At 39.1% G+C, this 19,229-nt stretch overlaps 1 protein-coding gene across 1 annotated transcript in view; it reads right to left on the minus strand.

Annotated features, from left to right (window-relative positions):
• gfra1b (gdnf family receptor alpha 1b) overlaps positions 1 to 18,739 on the minus strand; it is a 52,440-nt gene extending 33,701 nt beyond the window's left edge. Inside the window, exons 1-3 of the mRNA XM_063003745.1 lie at positions 18,700 to 18,739; positions 15,016 to 15,324; positions 14,616 to 14,699 (exon numbers count right to left, since the gene is read on the minus strand). Coding sequence (XP_062859815.1) covers positions 14,616 to 14,699; positions 15,016 to 15,324; positions 18,700 to 18,739 — 433 coding nt within the window. The remainder of the gene's footprint in view (positions 1 to 14,615; positions 14,700 to 15,015; positions 15,325 to 18,699) is intronic.
• Between the last annotated feature and the right edge of the window lie 490 nt (positions 18,740 to 19,229).

Here is a 19,229-nt window from a genome sequence, read left to right on the forward strand (position 1 = left end):
AAAATATTTATGGTTCAGATACATTTGTTTAGGTCTAGGTCAGGGTTCCCAGCTTCTTTGTTCAGCTGAATCCCTTTGACGTAATGATCAGTCAGAGTTTATCTTCCTCTAGTGTAGCTTTAAGAATAAAACTGTAGCATTCTCAATGATGTACCTGAATACAATAGTTTCCAGAACTTTCTCTGTCTCATGAAAACTTTACCAGAAAGTTTCTGTTCATGCAGGGTGCTATCAGCTCATTCTGTCTCATGTTTTGGAAGCCTTTTCTTTTCTTTTCTTTTCCTTTATTTTTTAACGCTGCTTACCTGGGCTTCTCTTCTTCAAATTGAGACCTATACTCGTATGTTGTTTTTTTTATTTCTATACATTTTCTCCCTTTTTTCTCCCCCTTTATTTTCTCCAATTGCATCATGCTTCCTCTCCGCCTATGCCGATCCCTGCTCTGACCGAGAAGATCAAAGCTAACCCACGCCCCCTCCGACACGTGGGCAGCAAGCCGTATGCATCTTATCACCCACACATTGAAGAGTGTTTTGCCACCTAGCGTTGTGTATGGAGAGACACACCCTTAGAGCACTCTTTCCTCATCTCTGTGTAGGTGCCTCTAATCAGCCAGCAGAAGTCGTAATTGCACCAGTCTGACAGGGAGAGACCCATATCCGGCTTAGTCCCGCCCATCTGAACAACAGGCCAATCGTTGTTCATGTGGCCGCTCAGCCTCAGCGGGCAAGGCAGAGCTGAGATTCGATACGATGTATTCGAGATCCCAGATCTGGTTGCAGCGTGTGTTTTTACCGCCGCGCCACCTAAGCAGCGTATGTTGTTTTATTAGGGATATAATGTATTAATTTTATTTCTTGGCGGCCATCTTGTATGTTTCCAGAATACTTCCAGAATATTTCCGGAATATAGAAATCCATTTCCAACTGTGCGGATAATTTATTCTCTCGGCTTTCACGGTTAAAAGCTGGAACTGGTAATTCCTTAACTAAGCTGTCACTTATACCTTTACAACCAATAAAGAGAGAGTTTTTTTATTGCCAACTTCAATAACTCCAGATCAGAATTAGTTAGAAGCAAAAAATTTGGTATGGTATTGTTAACAACATTTGCCACAGGAATAAATTGTTGGTAATGGAATATAATATTATATTATTATTATTAATAGCTACAATATAATATTCATATAATGAATTATATGCAGTTCCATGGGACCATGGAACGCATTATCAGGTTTCTCATACATCCTTATGGGAATAAATACCTTGAATCTCAACACATTTTAAACTCAACGCCACTCCCAGAACCAACTGACGTTGCGTTTCAAGGTACCACTGTGTTTGTTTAGAATGTATTTAGCCATGGAGGATATATTGCTGATGATTTATCATGGATTACTGGGTAGTGGTAGCTCACTGGTTTGGATACTGGTCTATTAATTATAAGGTTGCTAGCTTAAGCCCCACTCAAGCCAGGTTGCCATTGTTGCAACCTGTATTTTCTTAGACTGTATTGAGTCACAATTGTGAGCCGATTTGTAAAAATGCATCTGCTAAATACTTTAAATGTGAACTGTAATTTACATTTAACTATTACAAGCTAGCAATGACATACAATGTCATACAACATTTTAATGACAAAGTGAGAAAAAAGGGGCATTAAGATTTCCATTAGGCTTATAAACCTCCATCAAAAACCTCGTCTTGGAAACCCTAATCTAGTAAATAGTTAGTTAGAGACTGCTTTTTATTTTACATGTTGATGTGTAGGTAAAATGTTACGTATCATTAATTAATTAATTCATTCATTCTTAATAACCACTTCATTCTGGTCAGCATCTCCAGCACAACCCAGAAACACCTAATGCAAGGAGAAGTACACACTGGGGTGTAGTAAAGTCAGTACAGGGCATTACACACTTACACATTCACTCACTCACCTACATTTAGACAAAATTTAGAGCAGCCAATCCACATTCATGTTTCTGAGGGGTGGAGCCATGTTGCTGTGTGGCCACTCTACAAGTTGTGCCAACATGCTTTTTTTTCAAATACCCGTACAAATGCTATTAACAAGATTGGAGGATGTGCAGGTTGGTTGTATAAATCAAAGCCATTTGTGTCTAGTCCATTATTGACAAGCTTGCAGACTAAAGCAGAGACATGAGCAAATCAATTAACAGGGCTTGTTGTGAGATCCATTACAGTCTCAGCAGCCGAGAACAGTCGATTAGCAAAGCTGGTCCTAATCGGCTTTACACCGGCCTGGGTCTTTTCACCTACCGCTGCGTTCTTCATGCCAATCATGTTATGTATCTATGTGCACCGGAAAATGAGCTGATCAGAAGGAATAATTATGTGATATATGTGATGAAATAAATAAGACTTTAACTAAAGTTTACATTTTCTGCACATACAGTGTATCACAAAAGTGAGTACACCCCTCACATTTCTGCAGATATTTAAGTATATCTTTTCATGGGACAACACTGACAAAATGACACTTTGACACAATGAAAAGTAGTCTGTGTGCAGCTTATATAACAGTGTAAATTTATTCTTCCCTCAAAATAACTCAATATACAGCCATTAATGTCTAAACCACCGGCAACAAAAGTGAGTACACCCTTTAGTGAAAGTTCCTGAAGTGTCAATATTTTGTGTGGCCACCATTATTTCCCAGAACTGCCTTAACTCTCCTGGGCATGGAGTTTACCAGAGCTTCACAGGTTGCCACTGGAATGCTTTTCCACTCCTCCATGACGACATCACGGAGCTGGCGGATATTCGAGACTTTGCGCTCCTCCACCTTCCGCTTGAGGATGCCCCAAAGATGTTCTATTGGGTTTAGGTCTGGAGACATGCTTGGCCAGTCCATCACCTTTACCCTCAGCCTCTTCAATAAAGCAGTGGTCATCTTAGAGGTGTGATTGGGGTCATTATCATGCTGGAACACTGCCCTGCGACCCAGTTTCCGCAGGGAGGGGATCATGCTCTGCTTCAGTATTTCACATTACATATTGGAGTTCATGTGTCCCTCAATGAAATGTAACTCCCCAACACCTGCTGCACTCATGCAGCCCCAGACCATGGCATTCCCACCACCATGCTTGACTGTAGGCATGACACACTTATCTTTGTACTCCTCACCTGATTGCCGCAACACATGCTTGAGACCATCTGAACCAAACAAATTAATCTTGGTCTCATCAGACCATAGGACATGGTTCCAGTAATCCATGTCCTTTGTTGACATGTCTTCAGCAAACTGTTTGCGGGCTTTCTTGTGTAGAGACTTCAGAAGAGGCTTCCTTCTGGGGTGACAGCCATGCAGACCAATTTGATGTAGTGTGCGGCGTATGGTCTGAGCACTGACAGGCTGACCCCCCACCTTTTCAATCTCTGCAGCAATGCTGACAGCACTCCTGCGCCTATCTTTCAAAGACAGCAGTTGGATGTGACGCTGAGCACGTGCACTCAGCTTCTTTGGACGACCAACGCAAGGTCTTTTCTGAGTGGACCCTGCTCTTTTAAAACGCTGGATGATCTTGGCCACTGTGCTGCAGCTCAGTTTCAGGGTGTTGGCAATCTTCTTGTAGCCTTGGCCATCTTCATGTAGCGCAACAATTCGTCTTTTAAGATCCTCAGAGAGTTCTTTGCCATGAGGTGCCATGTTGGAACTTTCAGTGACCAGTATGAGAGAGTGTGAGAGCTGTACTACTAAATTGAACACACCTGCTCCCTATGCACACCTGAGACCTAGTAACACTAACAAATCACATGACATTTTGCAGGGAAAATGACAAGCAGTGCTCAATTTGGACATTTAGGGGTGTAGTCTCTTAGGGGTGTACTCACTTTTGTTGCCGGTGGTTCAGACATTAATGGCTGTATATTGAGTTATTTTGAGGGAAGAATAAATTTACACTGTTATATAAGCTGCACACAGACTACTTTTCATTGTGTCAAAGTGTCATTTTGTCAGTGTTGTCCCATGAAAAGATATACTTAAATATCTGCAGAAATGTGAGGGGTGTACTCACTTTTGTGATACACTGTATATGCAAAGGGTAACACCAAATGGATATAAGGATGCAATGCAAATGTATAAACTGATTTAAATATTAATGGCATGGTGGGTAGCCCTGTCACCTCACAGCAAGAAGGTCCTGGGTTTGATTCCCAGGTGGAGTGGTCCGGGGGTTTCCTTCCACAGTCCAAAGACATGCAGTCAGATTAATTGGAAATACTAAATTTCACTCACTCACTCACTTTCTTAACCGCTTATCCAATTAGGGTCACGGGAGGGGGGGGGGGGGGGGGCTTTTCAATGGGCGCAAGGCACACAGTAACACCCTGGACGGGGTGCCAGTCCATCGCAGGGCAGACACACATACACACACCCATTCACCTATATGGCAATTCAGTGTCTCCAATTAACCTGACTGCATGTTTTTGGGCTGTGGGAGAAAACCAGAGCTCCCAGAGAAAACCCACGCAGACAGGGGGAGAACATGCAAACTTCGCTCAGAAAGGACCCGGACCGTCTTGCCTGGGCATCAAACCCACATAAATTTACGTTAAAATGATTGTGTGTGTGTGAGTGTGTTTGGACTGGCGACCTGTCCAGGGTGTTTTCCCACTTTGACCTCGAATTGAATAAAGCGGTGGTAAAACAGATGAAAGAATAAATGGTTTCAATACACTGATAATGCAAAAAAGGCATTAATGCATAGATGAAGTAGACTTGTGTGATTAATTTAATGTATTTAATCTTATTTAAAATAAAAACAAATCTTTGAAAATCTTATTATAAAGCACTTGAACAGAAAATTGCCTGCCATGTCATTTCATGAGTCTCTTATTACTTTCTCAGTCTCTTTCCTCACTGTATTTCTCTTTTTCTCTCGTTCATCATTGAGGTATAATGCCACTGTAGGTGTCTGAATGACAGAGCAATTCATATTCAATGACAGATCATTTCTCTTAGCTAAAGGCCGGCTTCTCCGGTGATTTACGATGAAGGCATCTTTTAATTCAAACACTTCCTTTTAAATGTGTTTAAAGATTATAGGTATGTTTGTCACACACTGGTTTGGATTAATGATATGATAAAGTTATCTATAAAAAGGCCACCCGAGTGGCTAGTCTGACATACCCCCTTGGCAATTCATTCCAAATAAAGACAAATGTGTAATAGATCACAATTCTTTACTCTTTAAGCTGTCTATAATTCGGTGACTTTCTAGCAACTAGTCTTCAATTCATTCTCTAATAAGAGAGTTTGCTCAGCTGGATCCTAGTAGCATTTCTCCCTGAACATGAAGCTTCTTTTACTTCCTCTTGTCTTTATTTGTATCCCTTGTTTTATAACTGCATTGAACCTGTTATTAAAACCTAATGCTGACGAAAGCTATGTGGACTGCTGGGGGTGGTGTCACATCAAAGAGCCAAAAGTAGCTACCCAACACAAACTGTGAGACAGTGGCGGTTCTGGGGGGCCAGCGGGGGCCAGTGCCCCTGTGACAACCAGCTTGGCCCCCCTACGCCCCCCCTAGGAATACAGTATATGTAACTCAAATTGAATATGAAAAAGAAAAGGACTGAATAAATGACATTTAAGCAGAGCAAATGCCTTAAATGGTGATTCTTTGTTGATCTGTTTACATCAAACTCAAGAAAATGTAGACTGAAAACTGCATAAATAAAATGTTGAATTCTATTGAATATCGACGGTTTCCTCTTAATGCCCACAATGCACATTTGGGCAGAAAGTAATTGGCCCCTCTAACATAGCCTCTGGCCCCTGCCTGCACCCCCCACCTCACATGGTCTAGAACCGCCACTGCTGTGAGAGTGACTTTTCTATGAGAGTGATAACAGAGAGAGCTCTTCTGTATAATGCAAGCCTGAATCACACATGGTAAAAAATATATCATATATTTTGATACACTCAATAACTGTACTTGGTTAATAAATCAAGAATCAAAAAAGCAGCTCCAAACCAGGATACTCCCGCCACCATGCTTCACAGCATGCTTAAAATCTTTTATAATTATTAACATTTTTGTTTTGTTATTTTGTAATACCGGACATCTAGACAGAAACTTTAGCAAGAGATTTGTGTGGACATTATGCTATTACCTTTTGGTTCTTTTTCACCTTTTTCAACACTTAAGATTGTGCTTTTGGTTTTGGTCCCACATTTTTTCCCTTATGTAGTCAATGCACATACGCACACATGCACCTTATCTACTTGGAATAATAATCTCCATTGCACAAATTTTCAGGACCCCCACAGGACCCCCACAGAGCAGGTATTATTTAGGTGGTGACTCATTCTCAGCACTGCAGTGACAATGACATGGTGGTGGTGTGTTAGTGTGTGTTGTGCTGGTATGAGTGGATCAGACAGCAGCGCTGCTGGAGTTTTTAAATACTGTGTCCACTCACTGTCCACTCTATTAGACACTCCTACCTAGTTGGTCCACTTTGTAGATATAAAGTCAGAGACGGTCGCTCATCTATTGCTGCTGTTTGAGTTGGTCATCTTCTAGACCTTCATCAGTGGTCACAGGACGCTACCCACTGGGTGCTGTTGGCTGGATATTTTTGGTTGGTGGACTATTCTCAGTCCAGCAGTGACAGTGAGGTGTTTAAAAACTCCAGCAGCGCTGCTGTGTCTGATCCACTCATACCAGCACAACACACACTAACACACCACCACCATGTCAGTGTAACTGCAGTGCTGAGAATGACCCAGCACCCAAATAATATCTGCTCTGTAGTGGTCTTGTGGGTTCCTGACCATTGAAGAACAGCATGCAAGGGGACTAACAAAGCATGCAGAGAAACAGATGAACTATGGTCAGTAATTGTAGAACTACAAAGTGCTTCTATATGGTAAGTGGAGTTGATAACATGGACGGACAGTGAGTGTAAAAACAATGAGGTGGTTTTAATGTTATGGCTGATCGGTGTATATAATATACAGTGTATCACAAAAGTGAGTACACCCCTCACATTTCTGCAGATATTTAAGTATATCTTTTCATGGGACAACACTGACAAAATGACACTTTGACACAATGAAAAGTAGTCTGTGTGCAGCTTATATAACAGTGTAAATTTATTCTTCCCTCAAAATAACTCAATATACAGCCATTAATGTCTAAACCACCGGCAACAAAAGTGAGTACACCCCTAAGAGACTACACCCCTAAATGTCCAAATTGAGCACTGCTTGTCATTTTCCCTCCAAAATGTCATGTGACTCGTTAGTGTTACTAGGTCTCAGGTGTGCATAGGGAGCAGGTGTGTTCAATTTAGTAGTACAGCTCTCACACTCTCTCATACTGGTCACTGAAAGTTCCAACATGGCACCTCATGGCAAAGAACTCTCTGAGGATCTTAAAAGAGGAATTGTTGCGCTACATGAAGATGGCCAAGGCTACAAGAAGATTGCCAACACCCTGAAACTGAGCTGCAGCACAGTGGCCAAGATCATCCAGTGTTTTAAAAGAGCAGGGTCCACTCAGAACAGACCTCGCGTTGGTCGTCCAAAGAAGCTGAGTGCACATGCTCAGCGTCACATCCAACTGCTGTCTTTGAAAGATAGGCGCAGGAGTGCTGTCAGCATTGCTGCAGAGATTGAAAAGGTGGGGGGTCAGCCTGTCAGTGCTCAGACCATACGCCGCACACTACATCAAATTGGTCTGCATGGCTGTCACCCCAGAAGGAAGCCTCTTCTGAAGTCTCTACACAAGAAAGCCCACAAACAGTTTGCTGAAGACATGTCAACAAAGGACATGGATTACTGGAACCATGTCCTATGGTCTGATGAGACCAAGATTAATTTGTTTGGTTCAGATGGTCTCAAGCATGTGTGGCGGCAATCAGGTGAGGAGTACAAAGATAGTGTGTCATGCCTACAGTCAAGCATGGTGGTGGGAATGCCATGGTCTGAGGCTGCATGAGTGCAGCAGGTGTTGGGGAGTTACATTTCACTGAGGGACACATGAACTCCAATATGTACTGTGAAATACTGAAGCAGAGCATGATCCCCTCCCTCCGGAAACTGGGTCGAAGGGCAGTGTTCCAGCATGATAATGACCCCAAACACACCTCTAAGACGACCACTGCTTTATTGAAGAGGCTGAGGGTAAAGGTGATGGACTGGCCAAGCATGTCTCCAGACCTAAACCCAATAGAACATCTTTGGGGCATCCTCAAGCGGAAGGTGGAGGATCGCAAAGTCTCGAATATCCGCCAGCTCCGTGATGTCGTCATGGAGGAGTGGAAAAGCATTCCAGTGGCAACCTGTGAAGCTCTGGTAAACTCCATGCCCAGGAGAGTTAAGGCAGTTCTGGGAAATAATGGTGGCCACACAAAATATTGACACTTTAGGAACTTTCACTAAGGGGTGTACTCACTTTTGTTGCCGGTGGTTTAGACATTAATGGCTGTATATTGAGTTATTTTGAGGGAAGAATAAATTTACACTGTTATATAAGCTGCACACAGACTACTTTTCATTGTGTCAAAGTGTCATTTTGTCAGTGTTGTCCCATGAAAAGATATACTTAAATATCTGCAGAAATGTGAGGGGTGTACTCACTTTTGTGATACACTGTACCTTTTTCTATTATTTAATTAGATGTTTATATGTTGACACCTACACCAAGAGAAATTCCTTGTATATCTGGTACTTGGCACAATAAAGATTCTGATTTCAACTGTTGTTTTTGTTTGTTTTTGTGCTTCAACATCATGTTACCTTACAAACTTTGATTTGGAATTTGTTTTAATCAAGGCAAGTGTTCCTGATTTTTATAGACACATCTTATATACAGCCCACACCTCCAGTCGAATTTAATTAATTGCCATTTGCTTAGATGTTCACCTATTTTTTTCCAGCCTTGAACAAATGATTAGTCAGTTAGTTCAAATACATGAAAAGTATTCATGTCTTTATGATTGTGAAATCAATCACATTTTAAAGAAATTAATTGAAGAAAACCAGATAAATTAAACATTATCTTGTAACTGTATAACTGTAAAACAGGCTTTAGAATAAACGCTCATTATGTCTTTGATGACTGTCTGGAGAACAGGTTTGTTAAGTTCGATGTGTTATGGTTTGCAACTTAATTGTCTTGCTCAGCATTAACTGCTTCTTAATGCAGCTATTTGTATTGATCTTACTCTGTTATATTCCTGTAAGGATGTGTAAAGACATTTACTTAAACAATGGTGTCTTTTTTTGCATTAGACGATTTTACTCTAGCAATTAGAGGACAAGGCATTTTTGTTGATCATGTATAAAAAGAGAGTCTGTGAAAATAGATCTTCCGATGACTCCATCGCTACTTCATTTCGCCTTAGGTTTCCTCTAAAGATGTGGTGTATTGACCTGTTTTCAAGGCTTGCTTCATTATCCCGGAATATATATCACTATACTAAGTATGTAGCAAAGATGTGACAGATGTTCTGTAAGACGTGAATAGAGAGTAGCAGAATCAGAATTTGAGCGTGTCACGTGTAGGTTAAGTGGGAAATTGATACAACTTGACCTCCAGGTCATGTAAACCATTAATTGTTCAATATGTACAGAAATTAGTTATTTAGTAATGACCTTGGAACATTGCCAAGCAGCTAAAAGCATAATTGTTCTTCCAGTTCTATCTCGTAATCAGTATGATTTTATATATATATTATATTATCTTGTAAAATATCCTTAAGCTTGGGAAGTACAGTATGTCATTTAAACATATTATTTTATATTATTTAAGCCCTATTAAAATAACAGTAAGCTATATATATATATATATACAGTGTATCACAAAAGTGAGTACACCCCTCACATTTCTGCAAATATTTCATTATATCTTTTCATGGGACAACACTATAGACATGAAACTTGGATATAACTTAGAGTAGTCAGTGTACAGCTTGTATAGCAGTGTAGATTTACTGTCTTCTGAAAATAACTCAACACACAGCCATTAATGTCTAAATAGCTGGCAACATAAGTGAGTACACCCCACAGTGAACATGTCCAAATTGTGCCCAAATGTGTCGTTGTCCCTCCCTGGTGTCATGTGTCAAGGTCCCAGGTGTAAATGGGGAGCAGGGCTGTTAAAATTTGGTGTTTTGGGTACAATTCTCTCATACTGGCCACTGGATATTCAACATGGCACCTCATGGCAAAGAACTCTCTGAGGATGTGAGAAATAGAATTGTTGCTCTCCACAAAGATGGCCTGGGCTATAAGAAGATTGCTAACACCCTGAAACTGAGCTACAGCATGGTGGCCAAGGTCATACAGCGGTTTTCCAGGACAGGTTCCACTCGGAACAGGCTTCGCCAGGGTCGACCAAAGAAGTTGAGTCCACGTGTTCGGCGTCATATCCAGAGGTTGGCTTTAAAAAATAGACACATGAGTGCTGCCAGCATTGCTGCAGAGGTTGAAGACGTGGGAGGTCAGCCTGTCAGTGCTCAGACCATACGCCGCACACTGCATCAACTCGGTCTGCATGGTCGTCATCCCAGAAGGAAGCTGACGCACAAGAAAGGCAGCAAACAGTTTGCTGAAGACAAGCAGTAGCATCATGGTCTTGGGCTGCATGAGTGTTGCTGGCACTGGGGAGCTGCAGTTCATTGAGGGAAACATGAATTCCAACATGTACTGTGACATTCTGAAACAGAGCATGATCCCCTCCCTTCGAAAACTGGGCCTCATGGCAGTTTTCCAACAGGATAACGACCCCAAACACAACCTCCAAGATGACAACTGCCTTGCTGAGGAAGCTGAAGGTAAAGGTGATGGACTAAACCCAATTGAGCACCTGTGGCGCATCCTCAAGTGGAAGGTGGAGGAGTTCAAGGTGTCTAACATCCACCAGCTCCGTGATGTCATCATGGAGGAGTGGAAGAGGATTCCAGTAGCAACCTGTGCAGCTCTGGTGAATTCCATGCCCAGGAGGGTTAAGGCAGTGCTGGATAATAATGGTGGTCACACAAAATATTGACACTTTGGGCACAATTTGGACATGTTCACTGTGGGGTGTACTCACTTATGTTGCCAGCTATTTAGACATTAATGGCTGTGTGTTGAGTTATTTTCAGAAGACAGTAAATCTACACTGCTATACAAGTTGTACACTGACTACTCTAAGTTATATCCAAGTTTCATGTCTATAGTGTTGTCCCATGAAAAGATATAATGAAATATTTGCAGAAATGTACACACACATAGTACTTACAAATTTGCCGATAAATGATTCTTGAAATGGATAAAGTGGCTGAAGTTTAAAAATGTTGTTGTTAGGCACCTGAGAGATATGACTACCCAAATATTACAAACTGCCCAGCTATAAAAGGTTGCTATTGGCTGGTGCCTGGCTGTAGCAGGTATGACTGATTATTTTTTCAGATTATTGAAATACATTGACAGTGAAATATTCAATGAAAATATCTGTAAAAGGATGCTAAAAAATAAATGATAAAAAACACATACAATATTTGGCCAAAAGTATTTGGACACCTTACCATGAGCGTGTTCAAAAACAAATGATATTAAAACAGTGATCTTTTTTTAGCTATAACAATGGTCACTTTTTTGGAAGACTTCTCACTAGACTTTGAAGTATGTCTGTGGGAATTTTTGCCTATTCGGTCAAAAGAGCATTTATATGACTGGGCACTGATGTTGGTAAGAAAGCCTCAACTGATGTTCCAGTTCATTCCAAAGCTGTTCAGTAAGGCTGAGGTCAGGGCTCTGTGCAGACCCTTGGAGTTTCTTTAAACTTTAAACTTTTTCATGTCTTTATAGAGCTGGCATCGTGCACAGGGGCACAGTCATGCTGGAACAGAAGCACAGTCTTGCTGCAAAGTTGGAAGCATATAATTTCCTTTATATAATTAGTAACCTGTTAGCAGTTGTAGCTGAACACATTAATAGTAGCCAAACATAAATCAAGGATATTTGGGATTGTTAGTTGGCTAGCAAAGTTTTATCAAACTGATATTTGTCACAGTTTGACACAAGTATGACTTTAGCTTCGGATTACTGATTTGAATTATATGTTTAGCATGTAACTTTGCTAAGTTCTGTTTAACACTATTTCTTCATAATCTTATAAAAGTTTATGTGTTTTTTCCAGTCTCATTATTGAATAATGTTGAACTTTAATACATTAATACATGAACGTTTGCACAGTGGAGCCGTCTCCCTGCTATATCTATACATAAAGATACTGATAAACATTTTAGGTAAAATTCTTTTTCCACTACTGTGTATCAGAAAGCCTGTCTATTCCAGGTATATAGCAGTAGTATAAATATCCTGCCTTTTGTGGAGAGAGAGGGTTAAGGATGGAAATCTTACTTCACAGGTCATTTAAAGTACTGCCAGTTGAACAAGAGATATGTGGCAACATTCATAAAACTGGTGCTCGCTCCAGCATGGGCCCGCTGTGACTGTTGTAAATGTTGCTGTAACCAGCCTACTGCATGCATTTTAGTGGCTTTTATTCATCAAAACTGTGCTTTGGAGAATGAAACAATGATTGGATTTGACTCCAGATTAACGGATCAGTTCAGTTCTTCCAAATATGGAGATAATTTTGCTAAGTGCATTTCTCCGCTCTCTGTGCTTGGAACTTGCTTGATTTAAAGTGCCTGTAGTGCTCTGGTGCACATATAAGGAATGACTTGAACATTACCGAGGTACGAGAACACTTCAATCTAGGTGGTTTGTTATTTATTTTTCACTAGTGGGTGAAAGTAATTACGTGGGTTGTAGTGGCCTGAGCATTTCGAACCACATTTCTTAAACCTATTGGGTTTTATGTTGTGTTCTTCTGCACTGTCTGTGACAAAAGGCAAATGCTGATAAATTGCTAATCTAGTTTTGGGAAATACATTTCTCCCAAAGTATGAGTAATCATTTAATCTTCTTACAGAAATAATGCAGTTGAACTTTTGCCTGTATTGATTGTTACCTAAACTGTTAGACATTTTCCCTTAAATGTCTATTGATTAGAATGTATAAGGATTAGTCTGTTAATGCTTCATGAATCCTCCAGTCTGAGTCTTAAGTAATTTTAACTAAGTTCATAATGACACCGTTAATGGTTTTAAACTAAGCCCTGTCTGGATAGATAGAACAGGAAGTGAGACATATTACTGTCAAGTGTCCTCATACATTATATAGTAAAAACTATTATGTATTAATTTTGAATATACAGTGTATTCTGCTTATATTACATTATATTATATTAGTATTAGTATTATCATTATTTTATTCCTAACAAATAGTGCTACATGCATACCATCGTCTTCATATATTATTATCTTCAAATGCAACTCAAGAATTGGCTGAGGAAATTAAGAAATACACTCTGTACAGTGTGCCAGTTTATCACACAGCAACACACATCTAGGGGCTAGAGTAGCCTTCCGTCAATCTTTTCTGCCTCAAATTACCCAGAAACAGGGTCTGAGCCTTGGTCACTCGTGCCGTGCATCAACAATGCTACCTGCTGCACCTATTTAAACCACGACTTATTATCTTATATTGTCCAATTGTTCTATTCCATTGTCTTATATTGTTCCATTGTTCCATTCATATACAGTTTATACTGTATAGATAGATAGATAGATAGATAGATAGATAGATAGATAGATAGATAGATAGATAGATAGATAGATAGATATAGATCTAAAAACAATATAATCTAAAAAAACAAAAAACAAATATAAAGACAGTATGCCTATATACACACACAAACAAAATATTAATATTGTTCATAATTTTTTTTCTTACTGGCCCATATAGTAAAAACTTACAGGGGTAGGCAATATGGCAAAAAACTAACTTTAATAACTTCATTTCATAATGTACAGTATGCATTATGCTATTTTGTTTTATTGAGATTTGAGAGTCTGTTAAGGACAAATATGGGCTAAGTCAATAATGAGAAAATGGGGATTAATTGACTCATACAAGAAGGAAACAATGTTATTTATGCTTAGCATCAGTATCACTACAGTGTCAGAAGCTCTGCCTCTAAATAAACATTTGCCTGGTAACTATAAGTGCATGAGTGAATGAGCGGGCGAGTTACTTCAAGCTAATTTTAGTAGGTTTTATTCCGTAAGTAATAAGTAATTTTATTCTGGTCATTTGCTCTTTACAATTAGTAAAAATGTTGTAAAAGCACTGAGGGGCAGTAAGCGTGGAATAATCTGTATGTACTGGAACCCTCATCAGTATTCTCACCTTGCCCTCAGTGTTTTAGATGAAGCTGAATAAATAAAGAATGAAAGAAGAAACAGCCCTGACACCTAAAAAACTCAGTAAACTATATAATGATCTTGATATTATTTCATCATATTACTCAGTCCTACTTCATAGTTCTAAAGCTTTGGCACCAGTAAGATGATAAAGCACCAGAATAAAAGTTAAAGGTCAATAGAGGATAAACAGACCCAAAAATAGCTGGGTATGTGTCTCATAACTACTGGTTATGATATATAGAATTCTAGTCTGTGATATTGCATCTGTGATACTTTATATTTCAGCAGGTTACATTATAACCACAGCAGGCTTGCCTGATAGGATGGGAGCCAGGCGGAATATGTCAGACAGACGGCTGTTCACTGGCTCGTACGGGGAGTCCTCCAGCAAATCATTGCCTGGAAAATGAGAACAAACAGCTCAATTAGCACAGAAGAAAATAACACTAGGGGAAAAGCCAGAAGGCTAGTGTAGTTTCAAATCATTACATACTTGAACGCAGCTTGCAGATGCATCAGTCTAATTAAAATGTAAATGCGCTACTCAGGAGTGGTCTTAATCAGTAAAGATCCTCAAAATTATTTATACTCCAGCTTGAAATGTTCAAATATGTACATTTAACAGTCAAGTGCTCCTCATGCATACGTGCTATATATACCCAGGCACTCTTTAGTATAAGACCAAATATCATTTTAGCATAGGAATTTCACACACCCTGTAAACTGTGGTAGATGCTCCAGAAGATGCGCAGACACTTCTTCTCCTTCTTCATGCCTCTTCTGCATTTGCAGTGATACAGAGAGCTCTGTCGCAGGGCCTCCATGGCGTTTCGACACTCGTCCTGCGCCTCAGGTTCAGTCAGCACGCTGATGTTCCCCGCCGTCCCCGCTACGCACTGCCTCAGGGTGCGGAAAGCGGAGCTGCAGTCATACCGACCCAAACACTGCTCATGAGCCCGGACACAGTCCAGTCTTGATGCACGGGACTGTGCAAGCTCAGCACGAACTGCCACATGCAGTACATCTGTGCAAAACAAAATGTATTTATGCAGGTAAATCCAGGCAACATAAGTGCATTTGTACATTTAAAGTTGTTGGGTGGAAAATTTACCATGTTTTATGTACACTTGTGACGAAGTAAAAGCCTGAATAAATGAGCAGGTTTAAATGGAGGAGCTTTATTTAAAAAAAAAAGACTGATAAGCTGGCTAGAGTTCCATTAGGAACAATAACTAAAGTGGCACTTACATGTAGATATATGGAAACAGGCATCAGTAAATAGGGTTGAAAGTGCACGTGTAATGAGTGTGATCCATACGCAATAATGCAATATAACTGCATCAAGAGTAAAGCAACTGCTCTTTAGGTAATGAACAATGCCAGACAATCAAGACAAAACTACTGTGAAGGATTGCCTGATCACCTGATATCTAAATGGCTTGAGGGGTTTGAAAATGATGTTAATTATGTGCTATGATCTCTCAGTCACCAGATCTCAACCCAGTTAAACACCAGGGACATTCTGGTTCATTTAAGCAGATTTGTGTTCTTGGACTGTTGTCTACTTAAACTAGAGTAAGGTAATGTTTACTATGGAAGCACTTCTGTAAGTCGCTCTGTGATAAGAGCGTCTGCTAAATGCCAAAAATGTAAATGTAAATGGACTGCAGTGTTAGATAGCCCTCACTCTGCCACTATCATTGAAACACCAGTTTAGAGAACATCTTCTGAAAAATGGCGTTCTATTTCCTGCTACATTTTATAAGAAACTACAGAAAAATGGCCCAATATGTTTATGTAGTTTAAAGGATTCTAATTGATTATACTCAGGAACCATATACTTTATGTACTATTCAGACTATCTACTATTCAGGCTATATAATAACAACTGTAGCCCATCTGTTGCTCTGTACACTTTGTCACCCCCTTTAAATCTTACAAAAACATACATAAATTTCATAATTTATTTGTATTTATTAAGTTCTCACTATTACTGTAATGACAGCATGCACCCAAGCTGGAATGGAATACGCAAGGTTGTGCAGAATCTGATGATTCAAGATATCCCAGGATAATTTCACAAAATTTCAAAGAGCATATTGCAATGCTATTAAATACTAAATGCTTGGCAGATATTTTTAGATCCTTCAACTAATTTTAATTAAAGATAAAGAAAAATGAGTAAGCCCAAACTGCAGCTTTAAAAATGATTATTCCATTTATTGAAGATAAAGATTTATTCAAAATATATATCATTCATGTGGGAAAAAAGAAATTGCCCACTTAAACCTAATTGCAGGTTGTGCCAACCTTGGCAGCAACAAGTGCAATTAAACGTTTGCAATAACTTGTGATGAGTCTTCACAGATTGCTGTGAAGGAGTTGTGAAGGAGTTCTGGCCCACTGTTCTTTGCAGAATTGTTTCAATTCGGCTACACTGGAGGGTTTTTGAGAATGAACTGCTTGTTTAAGGTCCTGCCACATCATCTCAATGGGATTCAAGTCACTGGGATTGACTCAGCCACTCGAAACCATGATTGTTTCTTTTGAGCAATTAAGAAACGGACTTGCTTGTGTGTTTTGGATCACTGTTCTACTGAATAGTCCAACTATGCTTGAGCTTAAAGTCACACACTGATGGGTAGACATTCTCCTTTATAATTTTCAGATAGATAACAGGATTCATGGTTCACATAGGGCCAGGTAGAGTTTTCCTTTAATAAATTAAACAACTATTTAAGCAAAAACAATTTGTGTTTACTTGGGTTGTCTTTGTCAAATTGGTAAAAGAGAAATATAAGTGTGAAAATTAGAAAGAATAAAAGAAGAAATTTAAACATGGCAAATACTGTGTGTACATTTATTGATTACTTAAGCTATAAGCTACAACTACCGTACAGATACACTTTGTGGTAATACAATTACTGACTGTAGCCATCTTTTTCTCTGTACACTTTGTACACTTTGTTATTTGTTATGCTTGGGTAGTGAGTCATTCTCAGCACTGAAATGACACTGACATTTTAATAACATGGTAGTGTGTCGTATAGTGGTATATCATGTGCAGCAGTGGTGTTGGGATTTTTAATCATTTGTGTGTCAATGTTGGGTTAAAATAATGATCCAAACAAAAATATAAAGGCAACAAAATCCTGTGATCAGAACATTTTACTAATCAACACACAGTGAGAGCCCCAATGGAGGTCCCTTTTAATTGATAAATGAGGTACAGGGGGTGACACAATACACAGAGAAAAAGATGGGCTACAATCGGTCATCACATTTCCAGAAAAATAATCTGCATCTATATGTCAGACAGGTGTATCAAATAAAGTACTTGGTAAATTTAAAAAAAAGTCTTAGACCACTAGTACAATGGTTCTATTTTGCATTTTTATCACAAATGTAACACTGTTTTTTATTACAAATCTCAACAACCTTTGGAACAACTACTTGAAGACCAACAAGTATAAAGAAGTGCTGACTGTTATGGACTTTCTTCCACAGTTACCTGACAAACTCCAAAGCCCCATCACAAGATGCCTTTTTGAATTTTATGAACATGAATGATCAGATTCTGCACAAATCTGTGGAGTCCCTGTCAGTTTGAGTGCATGCTGTCATTACAGCAATAGTGAGAACTTACAAAATACTAAGAAATCCTGAAATTCACGTATGTTTTTCAAATTAAACAAAGTCTGTAATTCTGATTATATTATTCGTAATGACAAACCATTTTATAACAGAAAAATGTATGTATATATTTAGTGTACTTTAATTGAAAAGGGATCGTGAATGATTCCTAAACACTGCAGTGATGACACTAAGACATTTGTTGCTTCATTATTTCAGTTGAAAGCATTTTAATATTGTATTAACAAGTTCCTTTTATGTAGCAACCAACCCCTATTGTTTGCCTGTTTTTGGAGAGTTGTTGGAATGTCAAGTTTTATTTGCTAGGTTATTAGAAAGCATAATATACAGTTCCTGTGAAACACAACATAGACTTAAAATCATAGACTTAATCACTCGACTGATTTACCTATATATATATATATATATATATATATATATATATATATATATATATACACAAATTTATAATGCTATTATTGTTAAGAAGTACTAATTACAGTTTGATTTTTCAGTTTGATCATGGAATGCATGTTTATCAAAAAACAAACAAAAAAACTAATATAGAAGACTATGCATGGTAAGAAAACATTTTAACTGCATATTTAAGAGCAAAATTCTAACAGAAATGCTGAAGCTTTATTACCTAGACATATTCTTGTGTCAAAAATGAAAAATCCATGCTCTTTACTGTAAGTCGTATTTCATGGATTCATTAGTCAATAGTCTCAGTTTCATGGATTCCAAGCATGAAATGTGAACTTACCCAAAAGAGGAAATAATATCCACAGAGTTAAGAGTGGCATCATTGGTAATTTGGGAACCTTTTTCGCAGTAGATGAACTTTGTTAGAAATAGAAGTGAACCAGTGTTGGGATAAATCCTCTGCGCGCTGATTGCGCAGCGCACCGAAACAGGTGATGATCACACATGCTGGAGCTGTACATCCACACTGGCAATCCAGTTACGCATCATTGGTGCACTGGTACAAGCTGGTAAAACTGCTGGAAAATCACGTTTTTAGTAATTACAACCATTCAGCTTCCAGTACAGGTAGAAAAGTCCGTGCGTAATTGGCATTCCTGGTCTGTTCTTCTGCACGCCTTATTAAAAGTCTTCCAAACTGCAAAGTGTTTTGGTGCCAGTTTCCATCTCAGTAAGAGGTACGATCTGGATGGATGAACGGATGGATGGATGGTGCTTGGTAAATAATTTGAAGAGGTTCTTTATGCGCCGCTTCTCCTCTTACACTTTCCTCTGACCACAGTCTGTTCAGTTGTACTTCAGCCAAATATT

Source organism: Trichomycterus rosablanca, chromosome 10, assembly GCF_030014385.1.
Source record: "Trichomycterus rosablanca isolate fTriRos1 chromosome 10, fTriRos1.hap1, whole genome shotgun sequence".
Lineage (NCBI taxonomy): Eukaryota > Metazoa > Chordata > Actinopteri > Siluriformes > Trichomycteridae > Trichomycterus > Trichomycterus rosablanca.